Source organism: Vanacampus margaritifer, chromosome 1 (genome assembly GCF_051991255.1).
Source record: "Vanacampus margaritifer isolate UIUO_Vmar chromosome 1, RoL_Vmar_1.0, whole genome shotgun sequence".
NCBI classification, from domain to species: Eukaryota; Metazoa; Chordata; class Actinopteri; order Syngnathiformes; family Syngnathidae; genus Vanacampus; species Vanacampus margaritifer.
The window spans coordinates 53,494,895-53,513,407 of record NC_135432.1 but is presented as its reverse complement, the minus strand read 5'-3'; the positions used below and the strand labels follow the sequence as shown (position 1 = coordinate 53,513,407).

The 18,513-nt window shown below is 37.7% G+C and overlaps 1 protein-coding gene across 3 annotated transcripts in view; it reads right to left on the bottom strand.

The window, feature by feature from the left end:
• Nucleotides 1-690: 690 nt before the first annotated feature.
• Nucleotides 691-18,513, bottom strand: part of kiz (kizuna centrosomal protein) — a 29,559-nt gene continuing 11,736 nt past the window's right edge. For all 3 annotated transcript variants that reach the window (XM_077547653.1, XM_077547731.1, XM_077547791.1), the window contains 6 exons: nucleotides 15,771-15,930; nucleotides 15,315-15,377; nucleotides 13,404-13,496; nucleotides 13,077-13,146; nucleotides 4,091-4,137; nucleotides 691-988 (listed from right to left, as the gene is read on the bottom strand). In XM_077547653.1, the coding sequence (XP_077403779.1) occupies nucleotides 888-988; nucleotides 4,091-4,137; nucleotides 13,077-13,146; nucleotides 13,404-13,496; nucleotides 15,315-15,377; nucleotides 15,771-15,930 (534 nt within the window). In that variant the 3' untranslated portion in view covers nucleotides 691-887. The remainder of the gene's footprint in view (nucleotides 989-4,090; nucleotides 4,138-13,076; nucleotides 13,147-13,403; nucleotides 13,497-15,314; nucleotides 15,378-15,770; nucleotides 15,931-18,513) is intronic.

Genomic DNA, 18,513 nt, shown 5'->3' with positions numbered 1-18,513 from the left:
GTCCAAATACCAAAAAGTCATTTGAGTCCATGGAAAAACTTTATGTGTGGTGTTGAAATTATCGGAGCACATCTCACACACATTTTTAAATACCTGACTTTTTCTTTTATGTACGGGGTCTGTCACATATTTAAACAAATATTACAATTTGTGTACAAGGTCTAACATGGACAAGCAAAATGCTGATATTACCTGTACTTGCTCTGCATTACTCAAGATCCAGTGTGAGTCACACGCTGACGAATTAGGAGGAGGTGGCGCCAAGTATCTCACATTTGCAAGGCTTGCAAAGATGCATGCGCTACTAAGTTCCACACAAGACAAGACAAAGTACAGATGTCATTATGTATTTGTTAAAATTAAAAGTTAAACTCTAAGGGCACATTTGGACCATACTAACACTTTGTACCCTGGGGGGGGTGGTACGGGGCGGAGGGCCGCTGCTCTTAAGATGGTTCACAGGTCGCGTGGCAGAGTGCCGAGAAGCCATTGTGCGTTGTCATTTAACAGGTGACTCACATCACTACACTCGAGCTTGCCGGAGGCAGAGCACTCGGAGATGCTCGCGGCATTCAAAATGCATGATTTTCAGCCCGGTGCAAACAAATCGCTTTAAAAGATCAGTTTAATCTATTTCGAGCTGCTATTATGAGCTGGGAGAGTTGTTCACATAAAGAGACTGAAGCAGGGTTAACAGCAGAGTGTTGGGCAACTCTTCACATACTTTACACAGTGTAAGAGTTGCCAACTTTATTTGTTTTTACAACAATTGGGCTACGTTTACAAGGCAGAACACTAAATTAGTGGTAGTCAGGCTATAAAATAACATAATAACAGGTCCTTATATATAAATGTAGAACTTTTAATAACGCAACACCAGAGTGGCATCAGTCATAAAACTCATCTGTGTCACTGTCGTTTGTGTTGACAGGTGGTGGACGTAAGGCTGCTTCAATCTCTGAGTTGCTGTCATCTGACTCCCAGAGCTCTACAACACAGTGGGAAGAAAGAAATATTACTCTACATTCAAATGCTTACCATTGTATGACGCTTACGATCATCTACATGAATTTGTTAACCTGCTAAATTGACACTTCATAAGCATAAGAATTTGAATGCGCTGAAGCTGAAATGAACCTTGAAATACCATAATGGCAATCTTATTGCGCTGCCTTTCCTGCAGTCTTGTATATTTATTTATATTTTGATTATCACTGTTACGAATAAACGTGTTATAATGTAGCAGCATTAAAATGAGCTCCAAGTCTGGAAGGTGAATGAGTTGCTACTCAATAGGAAATGAGATCAGTCATGACACCAGTTGGTGGATTAAAGTAAAAATATAAACTCACAAGCCACAACAATTCAATATAAAATGAAAAAAAAATCTTGTACATGTTATTCTTTGACAAAAAAATAATGCTCAGGCGCTTTTATGCTGTCAAAGAAGATTAAAGGACTACTGTTGTCAAAATGGCCCATTTTTCAGTAGGAAGCTTACTATAAGGCCTGAGCAATAATTCAATATCAATCATGATAGAAACATGATAGACAGCAATACAAAATGCGTTTGATAGCAGAAAAAAAATCAGGATATAAAAGAGTTAATTTTATTAGTTTGTTGTTGTTTGTTAGTTTAAATTAGTTTGCTATATTTACATTGTATGAACAAAAAATACTTTAGGTTATCGAGTCTTCCATAACTAAGCACTGCTGGAGCAGCATAGATGATTATATCTTAAATCAATTGAATTGTTTTTTCTTATTTTAAAAAGGTAAAAAAAAAAAACTATATATTTCATTAGACTGATATGTACATCGTGATTCGTCAAGCCCTACTAAGCACGTTGTTTAAAAAGGTGTTTAATTTATCTTTATACTGATGAGTTAATTTGACTTTTCACAATTGTGTTGAGCTGTGGAATGACGCTGTTCTTTTGTGCCTATCGGGCAATACAAATATTAAAAACAAAAATAATAATGATAATTGAGTTGAACTCTTATTAACGGTTAAATATTATATTTTAAAACAAAATTATACAGCATTTAAAACATCCATCCATCCATTTTCTTGACCGCTTTTCCTCACAAGGGTCGCGGGGGTGCTGGAGCCTATCCCAGCTGGCTTCGGGCAGTAGGCAGGGTACACCCTGAACTGGTTGCCATTTGCATTTAATGCATTTAAAACATTATTTATTTATTTTTTTAATGAGCATTTTCCTCCCTCCAGGTCTTGTTTTGAATAGAAAAAAAAATCAATAATTATCGACCAATATAAAATACTTCTTCTTATATCGCAATACCCAAGTTTTAAGCGTACATTTGGTAGTGGAACCAGCTCATAAGCTTGGAAGGAAATAATGATGCAACACTGTATCCAGCATTTATTTACTTGGAGTTAAAATTGTTGGTTGCTGTCCGATTGTTGGCCCATTTAACATTTTCTGAGTCTCTTCATAATTCCATAATATCAAGTAACGCTGCTGGTGCGGTCAAGCTATTTGCGGGCTGTTGTGAGGTCAACTACTATGAAGAGGCAAGCTTTAGTTTGAATAACTGGAAGGGCTTCCATTTCAGTTAAAAAATAGCCTCTTAAATGGACAAGTGACATTCACTCATATACACAAATGAAACATTTTTACGCAGCCTAGAGAGACGCACACAACTGAAATTGTGTGCTTATATATTCCAGTTCACATCTCATACACACTACTGAAATCCTTTCAAACATTTACTGAAATGTGGTTATATAATGTACTGAAATACACATTTCGGTAGTGTGTGACAGTATTTCACAAGAACAAGATAAGCAGTGTAGAGAATGGATAATGACTGTACGTCTGCGAACGTGCAGATACTGTAGATCTTTAGCCTTGTATGTATAAAAGCAGGCTTTTTAAGAAATTGTAAATCAAATCAAGAAATTGTGCAGGGGTACGTACTCCGTAGGGTTACTGCGTCAACGAGTGCATGAAGCAAATAAAATCCTAATGGTGGCAATTTGGTGCCATTCAAAAATCAGCAAAGCTCCATAAGCAGGGGATGATTATTTAAAGATGCTTATTTATATTTAACCACAAATGCAAGAGATTACCTAAAATCGGGCCAATTATGTTTCTGATTAGTGTTTAAAAAAAACAACAACCTTACAGTATGAACATGCTACTTTTCAGTAATGGGATTTACTTTCAAGGTCTAATTCTGTTTTACAAGTTCTCTGAAAGGGATTTAGCTTCAAGGACGATTTCTGGTTTACAAGTCCTCAAAAAGCATCGGCGCTTTGAGAGAAAATTTCAATTTTATAGGCTGGTGTTCACATGAAGCTTAAAATTCACAGTAATATACATCTTTGTCTTTATATGCCAGTCCTATACAATTAACCTCTTTTGACACAGTCTTTACAAACAATTGAAGCGTCTCTGACGGATGTGTCACACTCAAGTGCAGGCACTGGCCAAGTGGAACAAATGCATACACACAAAACCATAATTTGTTCCTGCTTTTGTACCTTTAAACCTGCATTGCACTCTGCTCCTAATTAATCTCCAAATAGAGAGATGGAGAAAATAGAAATAATGAAAATTTTACATTTCATTTTTAATGAAAAGGGAAAATGATGGGGGTATATCAATATAATACTTATAGTGCAATGTAATGCTAATGATCAACACTTTAGAACAATTTACCAGTTATTTTTGTGCCTAGAAGAGGTGTTAGTGGTAGCTAGTGATGTAGTGATGAACATAATAATCATCAATATACTGTCTCTGAAAATTCTAGCAATAAGATGTGTTTTCTGCACTTATTTATAGTTGTTGCAGTTTTTTGTGTCACTTCCCTGATCCAGGATTAGATCCACTGTAGTTGGTGTTTTGTATGTAAATAAATTAAATAAAAAATATATATATTCAAGTTTGTGCTTTGTTAAAAAAAATGCTTTGACCTCTGAGTTAAGCACTTGGCAAGAGCACTTTAGCAAGTGTGATCCTTTTTACATTATGTATTCTATAAAATTTTCAAGTGAGCTAAAACCACAGTAATGGTAGTTGTCTCCTTCCACCTACTATGTGGTTTTGTGTACGCTACTTACCATTTGACTGCAGAGCAGAATAAATCTTTGGGTTCACCTCGTTTTTCCTAGGAACACAAAGCCAATTATTAGTTTTTGTTTTTTGAAATAGCAGAATGTATATAACAGTGGCAATTGTGACAACTCAAAACACATTGCTGACAATGGATTTCCAAACTGTATGCTACACAATTATCTTTAAAATACAGTGAGGTTTTTATGATGACTGCACCACCACAATACATTCTTGGGGTGCTAAGGTGTATGTGGCATTTAACGGTGAGATATAATATCACCCATCGATCCTTCAGTGATTTGAACATGAGAAACGACATAAACACTTCCCCCAAAAAACGAAAACTTGTATTGAAACGGACAGTGTGAACAATTTAGTGACATCAAGTTTTGTACTAATAAAATACAACAATCTAAGTTTGAAGCATGTGCATTTTGAAACACACGCACTAGAGTGACTCAGAGAGATCACACTTTGCATGCCTATCACCAATTAGTACATTCACAAACTTCTTCTCCTTCGGGTATCCGTAGCAGATGATGGCGAAACATGTCAGCCTCCTTTAACCCATTAAGGCCTAAAGCGCCTAGAAAAACATGCCTCTGGAACCTATGGGTGACTTTAGAATCACCCCTGAGATTCAATACAAATTATTTGATATCTCAGCCCCTGAAGCATATAAGAACATAATTCCCAAAAATATTTGAGAACTTGCACCTGTGGCTTTCACATAACCCTAAGTTTGTTATTATAAAGCTTCAATATATTTTTAAGAAAAAAAAAATCAACAAACGTCAACGAAATCCCAAAACAAAATAATGTGGTAATAATGCAGACTTTTCATACATTTTTTTGTTTAAGTTATTGTATATTATTTTATTTCATTTTTCAAGTTTGATGATTTACAAAACTATCATAATTTTTTATTTTTATTTTTGCACATTAAAAAAATTAAGTGTTTTTCTAACTAATCTGCTCCCAAAAACGTATAAAAACGTTCTATTTTAAATATTGCCATGGCCCCAAAAACATATATTTATACTTTTTTTTTTTAAACGAGTATACAGAAGGCTTTGATGCAGCCTCTGACTTGAACAGGTCGCTTAAAACAATGGTAGCTATTTCAAAAAAATGGCAAGCAGGTGGCAGCAGAGTATAAGCGATCAACCAGGGCCATGTTGCAAGAAAAGCTCTTTCCCCCAGTGGTTTAAACAGATTTGTGAATAATGATGAAACTTAAGATATATTCTAATGCTAATTGCTGCAAAACACACAAATACAAATATACTTTTTTTCCTGATGAAAGAAGAGACTCTTTTGGTAGGTTCTGTGTTTTATAGCATTAGAACACAATATTCTCTGGGCCTTGCAAAATCAGTCAAAATCCAGTAATACAGCCGGGAGTAAAGGGGGTTGCTTCAGTGAAAATGACTGGGAATGAATGAGCTAATGATGTATGTTTTATGTTATGTGTTCTGTAAAGCACTTTGTGACAGCTGCGGATGTTTGAAAACGCTAAATAAAGAGGACTTGACTTATGAACATTGAAAAATCCAAATGTTCTACATAAAATGATTGTGTTTCCTCACATGCAAATGTGTCATATTTTTGTGACCCTCTGAAAATAAAGCTGAATGTCCACACTTGAATCACATCATGTTTTATTCCAAAAACCCATCCTGGTGATTGGTAGATGGACTATCCTAACTGATCAAACTGTATGACGACAGCTGCCAACAGTTATGGATTGTCCACATTTTGTTTGGGAAATCGCTGAACGCTACCTTATTACTACGCCCATAACACTTAAGGATTTAAAAAATATATATTACTGCTCATCAAACACATTGCTCACACAGGTTGAAAACGAGCAAAAATACTTAATTGATAATTGGTAGATAATTACGCTCAGACGTGGCGTTCTTTTGTTGGTGGCTCCAGGGATGTAATTTTTTTCTTTTTTTTGAGAACTAATTCTCATTTACAAACATGACCTGAAAACATGACCTGAAAACATGACATAACGTTCACTCATGGGCAGTGGAAGCTAACCGACGAGTCACCCAACGACTTGAGGGTCAACCCCGATTGCCGCTCGCCTTAATAGATTCATGTGTGTCCAAACGGCAACCTTATTCATCATAGAACAAACGTCATGACACTTTTTTACATTATGTCGTTACTGTCAGCGTCATAACACTTGTTGGAATACGCCAAATGACCATGGTTCTTTGAAGCGTAGCTAATTGTGAGTGATATTTGTAGTCATTTGTTTTTATTTTAGTCCTTGAAAATACAGCGCCCTCTATAATTATTGGCAACCTTGGTAAAGATGTGTTAAAAGCCTTAAAATAAATTAAATTCTGGGGCGGTGTAATCAGTGGTGACTAATATGAAAATTCAGTTAAGTTGTTCTGTAAGTGAATTTCTCTACGATAGAGATAAGATTACTGGCAAAATTTTAATAGTAAAGCAAGGGAGAACATCCCTGACTCCTGTTCTAATAAGCCAAGTGCGCGTCTCGACTGCACGGTGCATTATGGGTAGCGGCGTGGTGCATTGTGGGTAGGCTAAACTACTATACGGTCATTGAAAATTAATTGGATCCAATGGAATGAGCCTTGATTTCTAACATTTCAACCGCCGATTGAATATATTTTTAATATGCATAGCATGTGGTTTACTGACTTCGGGGGTTGACTTGCAAGCTTTAAGGTGTACAGTTACGCAAAGACACAACTCTAATCTCTAATCTTAGTTGGTAGCCTAGCTTTTTTTCCACACATGCGCAAACGTAATGCACACTTCGCTTAATGCACCAAAATGACTTCTACAAGGCCCTCCATTGAAAAACAGCCCAAATCCCGGGTTGCCAGGTTCCCATAGCTCTGCTGATATCGCTATGTAAATGTATGACCTCCAAAAGGGCTTTGATCTAACTCAATGCATATGCAATAAGGTCCCCGGTTCCACTTTAGAAGGCCTGCTCTTTAAATTTACATCATCACATAGCCCATTCACATTCTCAATCTAACTTCATTATCTCCCAGGTTAGCATACATATACTGTATAGCCATATGGCATATTTGTGTGATTATTCATCTATGCTGTGGTGTTCTGTTTCCCAGGTAGAGGAGGAAAAGCAGGAGGAAGATTAAGGTTTTCAACTAGTTGTGTGTTACTTCATTGCACATTGCTAATTTCCTGATAGTGGGACTAAAAAAGGTTATCATATGGAGCTATTCAAACACAACCTTTTTTTGCTCGTGTTGTCTGACCAGCGACTGTCGACCGCAGTTGTTAGTAGGACTACATTTCCCAGGATTCTTAGATGTGAAAGCTGGACGTAGTTGTAGTTCTGGTCACCGCCTGCTACGCGCCGGGCATATGTTAGTCCATGCTGCTACGTAAGTCTGTTCTGCTACGCAAGTCCGCCCTTCTAACGATTAGATGTGTATGCGAATGACAGTGCAAATGTGAACTTGGAAGTAAATAGGAAGGAATTAAATAGTTAAATTCCCTTTTAATTCATTTGCTCCCAAAAACATATAAATACGTTCTATTATAAATGTTTTTAAGTGAAAAACTTTCTACGTTTTTTTATGCTAGAGCAGATGCAGCCTCTCAACTGCAAAGAGCAGTTGAAGAAATTGTATTTATTACACAAACGGCCAGCAGGTGGCAGCAGAGCAAAAGAGATCAATCAGCTATAGTCTAATGCTAATTGCTGCAAAACGGAAACAGAAATATACTTTTTTGTCCTGATGAAAGGAGAGACTATAATCTTTCTTTTGGTAGGTTCCATGTTTTTATAGCAATAGAACACAACTGTTTTTTTTAAAGTATGAACTATGAACTGAAAAATTCATTTTAAAATTTGTGAGCTAGTTTGTGTAGAAAACACACTTTCCCAACACTGTAACCCACCATTTAGTTGTAATCTGCCTCAATTTTGGCAATAGACATATATTAATGTTTATAACTACCCAGTATGGCTTTATTGAAGTAAAGATATTAGCTAGGCTTTCCAAAGTTATGGAATTGTATACATAATGTTAGTCTCTCTTCTTCCATTCGCAAGAAAAATGTATGTTGAAAGTCTCATTCTTACAGTTATGTGATGAGGATGATTTTTTTTCAAATTGCAACAAATTCAATTGTACCTCCTGCAATTCAAATCCAATTCAACATCCTGTGGGGTGGAGTCAATTCAAATTTGAATTATAATTCATCAATTGAATTGAATATAATTCTGAAATTCTTAATTCTATCCCGCCCTACTCTCTATCTACACAGTAAATTCTGTAGAGTGAATTTCACTTTAAACTGAGTCTATTAGCTTCCACTCTAAATAGAGTAAAAATTGCACTTGGAAGAGAGTAAAATACAAAGTTAAAAACAAACAAAAAAAGTCACTCAAGGGTTGAGGAACAAACCCACAACTTCAGGTTGAGAGACAGCCATTCTACTCCCTGAGCCACGCAGCTCCTGCTGTGTGTTAGTATATTGCTTTGCTCGTATCAACTGGAATCATCGTAACTCCAAGAGACCAAAAAACAATGTTTTTTTTTTGTCCTCTTGGATATAAGCAAACAGTAGGAGTAGCATAGATCAGTGTGGAAGTTTGCTAAGCTGAAGGTTGTCAGTTTGTTCCTCAACCCTTGAGTGACTTTTATTTATTGCCCAATTCTTTATTTTCCTCTCTTCCAAGTGCAAATTTTACTCTAAAACTGAGTCTATTTGGTCCCACTCTGAATAGAGTAAAATTTACTCAGAAATTTACTACAGAATGTGCTATCTGTCTGTCTGTCATTTTCTTTGTAATCTTCTCAAACTACTCCCCTTCACATGGCCCATGTTTAGTGTGGTAAACACAATCTCCCCCAACATCACGTTGGCTCCTTGACACCTTTTAAATAGGACAACTGAATGATTACATGTTTAACGACACCTGTAATGCTAATTAGAGGGCACACCTTGGTTAAGCACGTCCCTATGGTTAAATTATTTTCAATAATTTCTACAGGTACCGTCATGTTTGTCCAGGCCTGATTCTATTAAAATACAATTTAAAAAACAATGTCTTATTTCCACTGATTAATTTTAATTGCATTTTTATTTATTATTGCTTATGTCAGATTCGTTATTTCTGTAACCATTGTAGGTTTTTCTTTCATTAAGGGTACCAACAATTTTGTCCATGTGTGTAATATAACGTATAGCATGAAAAAGGTCCAAATAAGAGTTAGGCTATGATCCATTGATTATACATCAATGCATTAGAAAACATAAGGTTTGGCAGAAATAATGCTTACAAAGCATTTACAACTGGTTTGCAAACACCGACTGAGTGGCAGAAAAATGCTTTTGTTTACCCTCTTTTTTTAATCTCTTTCCACCCACACACAAATGTTAATAGCTCAACAGCACTTTTGCACAGCGGAGCTTGTCTAAAGGTAAAGGTAGACCCATCACCTCATCATTCCCATCAACTCCTACTCCCATCCCAGCTGTGACCCCCGCACAAACAATGTTTAGGCTAAGCATGGATGTACTCTAACAGGCCTGAATGGCAGCAGGATGTCACCCTTAGTGGGGGCAAACAACAAGAGGCAAATGTGAGTGCATCCTGAGTGGGCACACTCTAACATGTGAGTGCTCTCTGCTGGTAACAGGTTTGTACTGCAACTGAGTGGAAGCAGCCATGATCACAACAGCCTCTTGGATGGTGCGCCTGTGACTGCTAGTGGGACCAATGGTAAATTACAATTATAAATAATAAAATGACAATTTTAATCAATCCTGCCCAATCTAATGAGAAAAAACAAAAACAAGTTAAAAACAAACAAACCCAAATTCCAATGAAGTTGGAATGCTGTGTGCAACATAATTAAAAACAGAATACAATTTGCAAATCCTTTTCGACCTATATTCAGTTAAAACATATTTAATGTTCCTACTGATAAACCTGACAGTTGTTGAACATATTCACACATCACATTCAAAATGAGAGAATATTTGTGTCAGTTGAATATAGGTTGAACAGGAATCACAAATCATTGTAATGTTTTTATGTACAATTTACACAACTTTCCAACTTCATTGGAACTGTGGTTTGCATTTTAAAAGTATTCTATTTTCATGAGACTGTCAATGACTTATTCCAGTACTAAGCAATATATCATTAATGCATCTTTTAACGCTGAATCCTTCTAGTGAGGATTTCATTATATTGTGCAAGTGTATTTAAATATGTGACCTTCTGAGTACTTGTATGCAACATGAAAAATCAAAACAATAAAATTTAAAGACTTACATCATCACTGTTTGTCATGTTTCCTTAAGGGTCTAAAAAAATAGTATATTTCAGTGTGAAAAAACAACTTAATAATAAAATTAATTTTAAAAGAGTGAAATTATTATTTTTCTTTAGTGCATGTACAGTAGTAACATAATGTTACTCTCTTTATCTGTGACCAAATTCCGTTCCCCTCTCTATCTGCGGACCTCCCCTTCCCTCAGTTTCATTCCCTCTCCCGTCCTTCCCTCCTCCCAGCGAGCCCTCAGAGATCCACACATCGCCTACCCACAAGAGAAAGAGAGCGCTTCTGATTTTGACACTGAGTGATTTGAGGTCGAATGCTTGAGCACATCCTGTTGTCCATGGCAAAGCTGTAAACCACTAATTGTTGTGTCAAGGTTTTTGTCAAGCAGGCACTAGGCACAACAATAACACCGGCTGATGGTGAGAGGATCTTTTTCTTATGTGCGAGTGTGTGTGGTCATGTGCTGACGATTAAAAACGGGAATTTAAAAAAAAAAAGGTATTTGAAATTGCTAAATAAAAATAAGGAAGGTGTGGTCTCCGAAATCTCCATGAGCAAAAGGATACAATGTTTCTTTGCACTAGAGGAAGCAGTGGCATGCACTTGCATACAAAGGGGAACAAGTGGTCTTTACATGGAGTGCAGCTGCTTATTAAGACTCACTCCTTCGTGCATTATTCCTTTCATCCCCACTCAACCACAAAGTGATTTTACTTCAGCATTCAAAAAGAGAGCAAAAGATTTGTAATGGACAAATCCATAATAAATGTTGCAGATCAGTTGCTTCCCTAGCAGTTTTAATGCAATACACACATTTTATATAAAAAGACTATTCTCTCAAACCCAATAATAGTGAAATGAACACACATAAATGTGTTAAGAGTATCTCTTTGCATCTTGTATAGACTGCATGTATTTAATCTGTAAAGCTTATTAAGGCTCCGGTCATTGCTATGCAAAGCAGCACCCAGTGCTTTTCTCTCGCTTTTCATCCAAGTGCAGTGTTTGGCCAATAGGACTGGCCCCCCCGCCTCTCATTCTGCATTCATAACATGCAACATTTGCACAATGTATCTCTCAAAGGCCCTGAATAGAAGGCCTTAATACTCATGTAAACAACTGCAAACCAATTACTTAATGAATCAGGCCCACACATAATGAGGGGCCTCACAAAGAGTTATAAATGCATATTTTTTTTTGCGCCAAAGCCTCTGCTTTAAACTACAATCCCCTCTGCTGCTCTAAGCTTAACAGACAAATCATAATTATTGTCTAAGACAACACAGAGGAGGACATTTTTGTATTTGGAGTCCAGCTTCATCCTCCTTTTGATGTCACTCATCAGCTTGCTGACAAAAAAAATAAAGCAAATAATGAAGAGGGAAGGAGTTGGCGAAGAGAAAAAAAATCCCCCAGGAAGGATGAAGACGAAAAAGAAAGAGATGGAGAAAGGGCAAAGTGCGACAAAGTGAAACAGAGAGAAGCAGGGCAGAGCATCCTGCAGTGTTATGCTTCTGCTTGAGTGCAGGGCTTCTGGACCACTTGTGGGTGCATTTAAGTGCAAGGAGTGACTGTAATAAGTGGGCCGCTTACATCTAACATCCAGGAGAAGATGAGAAAGGAAAACTTGTGACCAGAAGGTGAATTTAGGGTGACTATCACACTTGGCACTGTTTCTAACCATATGAACATGCATACATCACCATTTGATCAATGCCATCAACTTGTATACATAATCCGAATCCGCATGACTACAGTTTTGCAGAATTCTCTTTTACTGTTCTGTGAGTTTTGTCTAATCACATGTATTTTGGGCTTCCAATGCAAATTAATAACATGGAGACAGGCAACATCGAAGAGGGTCCGGGTCTGAAATTGGCTCATGTTTATTAAAGAGGGTGGTCCATGCACTGTGGCTGGCAGAGGCAGGCATCAACAGCTATGAGGACCACAATAGAGTCAGCCCATTAGCCCTTCCCTGGGCTAATAGGCAGACTGCTGCGCCTGCTTGCCAGGCCAGGGACATACAGCCTTCAGCCCTCGGATCAACGTGCCGCCCAGTAATCACATGAAATCAGAGAAGATTATTCCTCATAACGTTTATGCAGCCATTACAGGAGCCCAAATGGGTTTTGTGGCGAAGAGGTGCTCTGAGGACCTGGTAGTCAATTGCAGATTTGATGAAGTTGTGTTGATATTCAAATGTAAGCGCAATGCCGTTATATTCCACGAGGCTGTTTATCATTAAATGTTCTTGAACCAGCCCACTTAGGGCTCTGATTTGAGCAGCTTCAATGCATTTGATAGGGAAAAATGAAAGGACACTAGTCTTTGTCAACACATCTTTAAAAGTAGCTACCCATCATCATTCTTCTTGACATGATGTGTTTGCATTCTTGCAGCAAGACTGAGGGCAGTCATATTGTGACCGATTTAGCTTTGGGGTTGCTGTTTTGATGTCTAAAATGGGTTTTGAACACTGTCAACAGAGTGAATGGGGGCTTTAGGGGCCTTTTGTCTTTGTGAGCAAGTTAATGGGTGGTGCTCCTTGATCTTATGGAAATGAACAGGGAATTATTAGAGTGGCCATGCAAATGTACATCAGCCACTTTGGTTCCTGGTGGCCCATTTCCTGTGGTCTGCTGAATAACAACAATGTTCTTACCGAGGGTAAGGGTCTTGAGGTGATGAGCATTTGGTCCTACCAAAGTCCACGTCAGGGTCATGATTTTTTCCTTAAAAGAAGACCAGATGAAACAATTTCATTTGAGTATACTCATACTCAGGATGTTCTTTTCAAAACTTTGAAATAAATACACCCCTTTCAAGTGGTTACAGGTACTGGGTAATTTTTCTAAACTCAATTTAAAAACACAAACAATGACTTTCAAGAAATACAAAATGCATCAAATTTCTGTTCAGTTCAGTTTTGGTACAAAATCACATCATAAGAACAGAGTCTCAATTTGTTACTGTGGATCACATTTCTTACCTGAGGGGTCATCCTCCTCTCCCTCTTTCTCTTCAGAACTCGACAGGTCTGCTTGCATGGCTGATCGCTTAAGTAACTGATACGCTTTTGTCTCTGTTCAGACAAGCATACAACACACACACATACACACAGCCAGTCAAATATTTGCTTAAAAGACAGATTTCCTACTTTCAGAGGTTTCTGTATTTGATGAGCCAACATGCTCCAGTAGCTGAGTCTTAAAATCTCACTTAAAAGCGTGGGCGAATACATCAGTTTAACCGTTGATTCAAGGCAAAGTAGCAATCTCTGTGTCTCTTCTCCACAAGACGGTATTCAGCAGTCATGTTTTTACAGCAACCCCTACCAGAAGGTCGATAACTAATTTCCCATTTTGAAAAATTCTTAATTAAATTTTCATTGCGCAAAATACAGCGGATCGAGAAAAAATCTACAGCATTAATTTGACCTATAACCTGTATAAATCAAATGGAGGAAAAAAACTGTATAGAGGTGATGACGTCAACTGAAAATAACTGAGATAATGTAGTCGCACAAGTGCACTCATCCTTTTATTACTGGGCATATAGCTGTGTTAAGAATTAACCCGCAAAAAGTTAAACCTTGGTTTCATCGGACCATAGAACATTTTACCCACATGTTTTTTGGGAGATTCCAAGTGTGTTCTTGTAAAATGCAGCCAGGCTTGCAGGTTTTATCTTGCCACGCTGCCCCACAGCTCAGAAATGGAGTCTGGTTCATAAATATTGTGACATTGACACCCATTGGCATCATTTTGACTCTAAGATGTCCTTTACCTGCAGACCATTGTGTCACACAGGAATACCGACCCCCAATAAATAAATAAATGAATAAATTAATGAAAATATTTCCAAACTTAAAAAATAAATAAAATAGTTTGTGATGGAAGAAAGCTGGGCGTACACTGAGCAAGAGGATTAGAAACATGAACAAATAAAATTCATTTAGAACAAAGTACGATTAATTTGTGATTAATCACAAGTTAACTATGGAAATCATGGTATTAATAACGATTAAAAAAATTTTTTATTCAATATAAAATACATAAATGAGGTTACATTAATGGTGGCAAAAGTTTTTAAATTATTTATCTTGGTATCATTTATATCATAAAAACAAGGTATTTAAAATGGGCTTGTAGCCTTTTTAGATCTACTGCAGGTATGATATTGAAAAAAAGCAAATAGACATCAATGGTAAATGATCCCACAGATCCTAAAAAAGCACCCGTATCACACATTTTATTAAGTATAGGAAAACAAACACCCAAAAAACAAAACAAATTGTGACAATGTGATGTTGAGTAATATTCTCATTTACTATGTTTCCCCTTATTTTTGGGAGGTCTCTTTTGATTAGGCAGAACAAACTGACTCATTATGCTGGCTATGCACTGTAGGGATGCTCATACATGAAAACACTCAATGGGAAATCTGGTAACCGAGCATAGTATAAACTCACTTTACATTTCAGAGCAGCAGAGGGATGGGCAAAGCAACTGCTGCAGGATGTCTTCACAGTTAGTATTCTTCTAAGTCCAGCCGCCTTGCCACACTATTGTTAGATAGATAATGAGCACCTCTGACAGATCTCTTGCACTAACAACTCTGGCAGCCGGACAATTAAGGCAGAGTACATTGTTCCTGAATAATAAATGATAATTTTTTCTAGCATACCTCAGACTAGGGTGAAAATATGGCTAGTATTTTCTATGAGCTAATTAGAGAGAACTAGCACCGCTCTTCAGGTGGGACTTTGACCCTGGTTTCACCTTGATCATGCTTGCCACCGCCACTGCGTAAAAGGGCCTATTATTCAATGCAGTAGGAAGCAAACAAACCAGCACATAAGGAAAGTGTGAATGCTGGGACACAGGCGATGCCTTTTTACCTCTAATAGGAACACTTTCCACAGGGCTTTCGTCGTGGCTCTCCTCTTCAGCACTTTGTAGTTCTGTAAGGAATGGAAGTGCATAGAGAGATGCATTGGCAGGGGGAAAAGGAGAGTGGGGATGGAAATGGGAATGTAGGGTCTTTATTTAGCTCTGAATAGAATAAAGAGCTGTATGAAAACCAGGCAGCAAGGGATTCATAAAAAAAAAAAAAAGAGGCTCAATGGTAAAATTGATTTCTTTCACAAAAAAAAATGGAACTTTTAGTGCTCTGCAGTGGTAGTTTTCAATATATATGAGCAGTAAAATTTGTCCGTCATAATAGTTTACATTGCAGTAAAACAACAGGATTGTTGGAGGATACTTGATCGTCTTTTAATTGGTAAATAAAACAAATGTCACATCTTTTTGTGAACTTTTCAGTCACATACAGAATTTGAATCACTTTTCCTGACCTTGGATCTGCTGCTTTTGGATTCCACTGGCAGGCTTCGCATCTCCATCATGAGCTGGGAGAGGAGGAGGGCCACAAGAACAAGTAGAGTCACTCTCCTCATTTGATGAGGGCCACTCCTCACTGGACCGGGAAAGCAGTGTCGTCAGCAGCACTTTGGCCTGCGAGCAGCACAAATTAAATCCAAACCATTAATTGTTCCTTTTCAGTGAAGGAAGTGTTAAATTAAACTCAGACCGATTAGGCATTTCATTTATTTGGGCCATGGCTGCTCGCACAGAGGTGCGGCTGCAGTTCGTGTATAATTAACACCAAGAGAAAACAACGCCAAAATCTCTCAGTCATTTAAACTGAAAGATTATTTTGCACTTTTGCTTCCACTCTCCCTCTATCCCATTTTTTTCTTCACACCCTCTCTTCTCATCCATGAGATTAGTCAAACACCCAAAGAATGCAATCATCCTGGCGTTAATGTGCAACACGTTCCGCATATCTCCCCTCTTGGCACAGAGCATTGAGACAAACTACTCTCTTCCTCCCTCTCCAGATCAGATTTCTATCATCTCTGGGGAGATGAGGGCATACAATTAAGAGGAGCTGTTTCAGGAGATGCCACACATTGATTTCCTTCCTCTCCTTTTGCCCAAATCCAGCCATCACTACTGTTCCTCTTTTGTCATCAAAGACATCCCCATTTGCTACTTTTTAATGAGCACGGATGTCGAGCAAGGATAAGGACAACGATCAAGACGATTCCAACCATGATGAACCAAACGTTCTTATCAGTAGAGAGATTGACAAATGTACATTCTTTCATTTTCTGAGAGGCTAAGGCACAAAATACACATAACAGTTTGCCACTTAGTATTTGATGCTACTGCACAATAAAACTTGATCTATGCCCCTGATATCACACTTTGTTCCGTTTTTACTCAAATTGTGTTAAATGTACTGTGGGCTGAGGGCTGTTTCGGACCCAGAGCATTTTAAACATCAATGATTTTAACGGTTAGCACTTGAATATTCAAAGAGCTTCTTTGAGTGTGTGCATGCGAGCTGCAGGCTCCCATTTTCCAGAGTGTCTGTGCTGTGTGCTAAGAAGAGAATGGAAAATTGTAGTTGCTCTCATTTGTGAAAAGTAAGCAGTTGTAAGAGACTACAGAGGAGCAAAAAAAAAGGAGGAATAAAGATGGAGGGAGTGCATAAAGTGAGAGATAAAGCAGCGAGGAACATTTCCGCTCAGCTTTTCGCCGATGCACTGGGATTCAATGAAGATGGCAGTGACTCTCTTACGTTTGTTGGTTAATATTTTCAAGTGGCTCTACAGTTTCTCTCTTTGCCTCTTTTCATTGTGTCCAGACATTCAAGTGACATCTTGATGCCACAAGGACCTCAGTAATATTGTGTACAAAACTCAATGACAAAAGGCAGACATGTATATTAAAGCACTTCCATGGGACAAAAAAAGGTACATTTTGTGGAAAATGTAGGACTGGAATTCTATCAAACAAACTGTGCTGATATAAAACTTATTGTTGTCTATCTTTCAGACGAGGAACCTTATTTGTAACGTCATTGGCGTTTCAGACTACGATGGATGTGGTAAATCGATGGATTAAGAAAAAATAGGATGACGACGGAAGGTGTAAAATGTAGCCTAACTAAAATCCAGTCCATTATTTTTGTTTAATTTCTATGGATAGAAATGGATACGCAACAAAGTGATAATTGAGTATGCATGATGAGAACAGTCAATGACATTAACATGAAAAAAAATGGGTCTCCTATGAATCTGGACCAGCTAACTGCTTCACTTTTGGGAAAGATACCAAATTAAGAAAAAGAATGAGTGCTTGTCAGATGAATATGCCACATGAGATGAAAGAAGACAAGCAGAGGGTGTAATTTGCCATTAGCACATGGGTCAGGGTTTCCCTTTCGTCTGGGTCAATGTGTGGAGCAATCTGATGAGGAGGCAGCCAGGCATTGGCATCAAACACCAGACACAAAGAGGGCTCCCTTACAACAGCACTAAACATGCAAATAAATAGCGCACACACACACACGCGCGTATCTGCTACATTGTGCAGACAACACTTCCAATGTAGCCAGAATAATGCAAATCACACATTTATCACTAGGAGGGTTTAAAAAGTGCCACTTCAGAGTGCAGAAAACTCAGTAAAAACAACTATTTTACTTAACCCACACTTGTTTGCTGTTCAAGTGCCTCGCAGTAGACACTGTATTGCTAGCATTTTCAAGTCATGGACAATAAATAAGTTAAGGACAATAAAGAAAATGTATTGTTGAAAAAAATGACACTGAAATAATGTATGTAACAATAAAAATAATAATTCTTTTTTATTTTTTTTTTTTAAGTAAAGGATCTTTGTGCAGTTTGTCACTTTTTTATTATTTTTTTTATTTTTTATTTTTACTCGCGACTGCCACCTCTGGCCCAAAGTGTAACTGCAGCATGTGTGTCAGGCTCGTTCATGGTGCATGTGCGAGTATTTTAAATGAGGTATGAAAAACTCCGCCCCGGCCCTCCCCAAAGAAACTGTGGAGTATGTTGGTCCGCACACTCTACTATAAAGGGACGGTAAAAGCTGATAGGTACAGAATAAAACACGTTTAAAAATCAAAAAATTAAAACGTTTTTTTAATGCTAGAGCATACAAAAGGCTTTGATGCAGCCTCTAACCTGAAGAGGTCGCTTAAAGCAATGGTAGTTATTACAA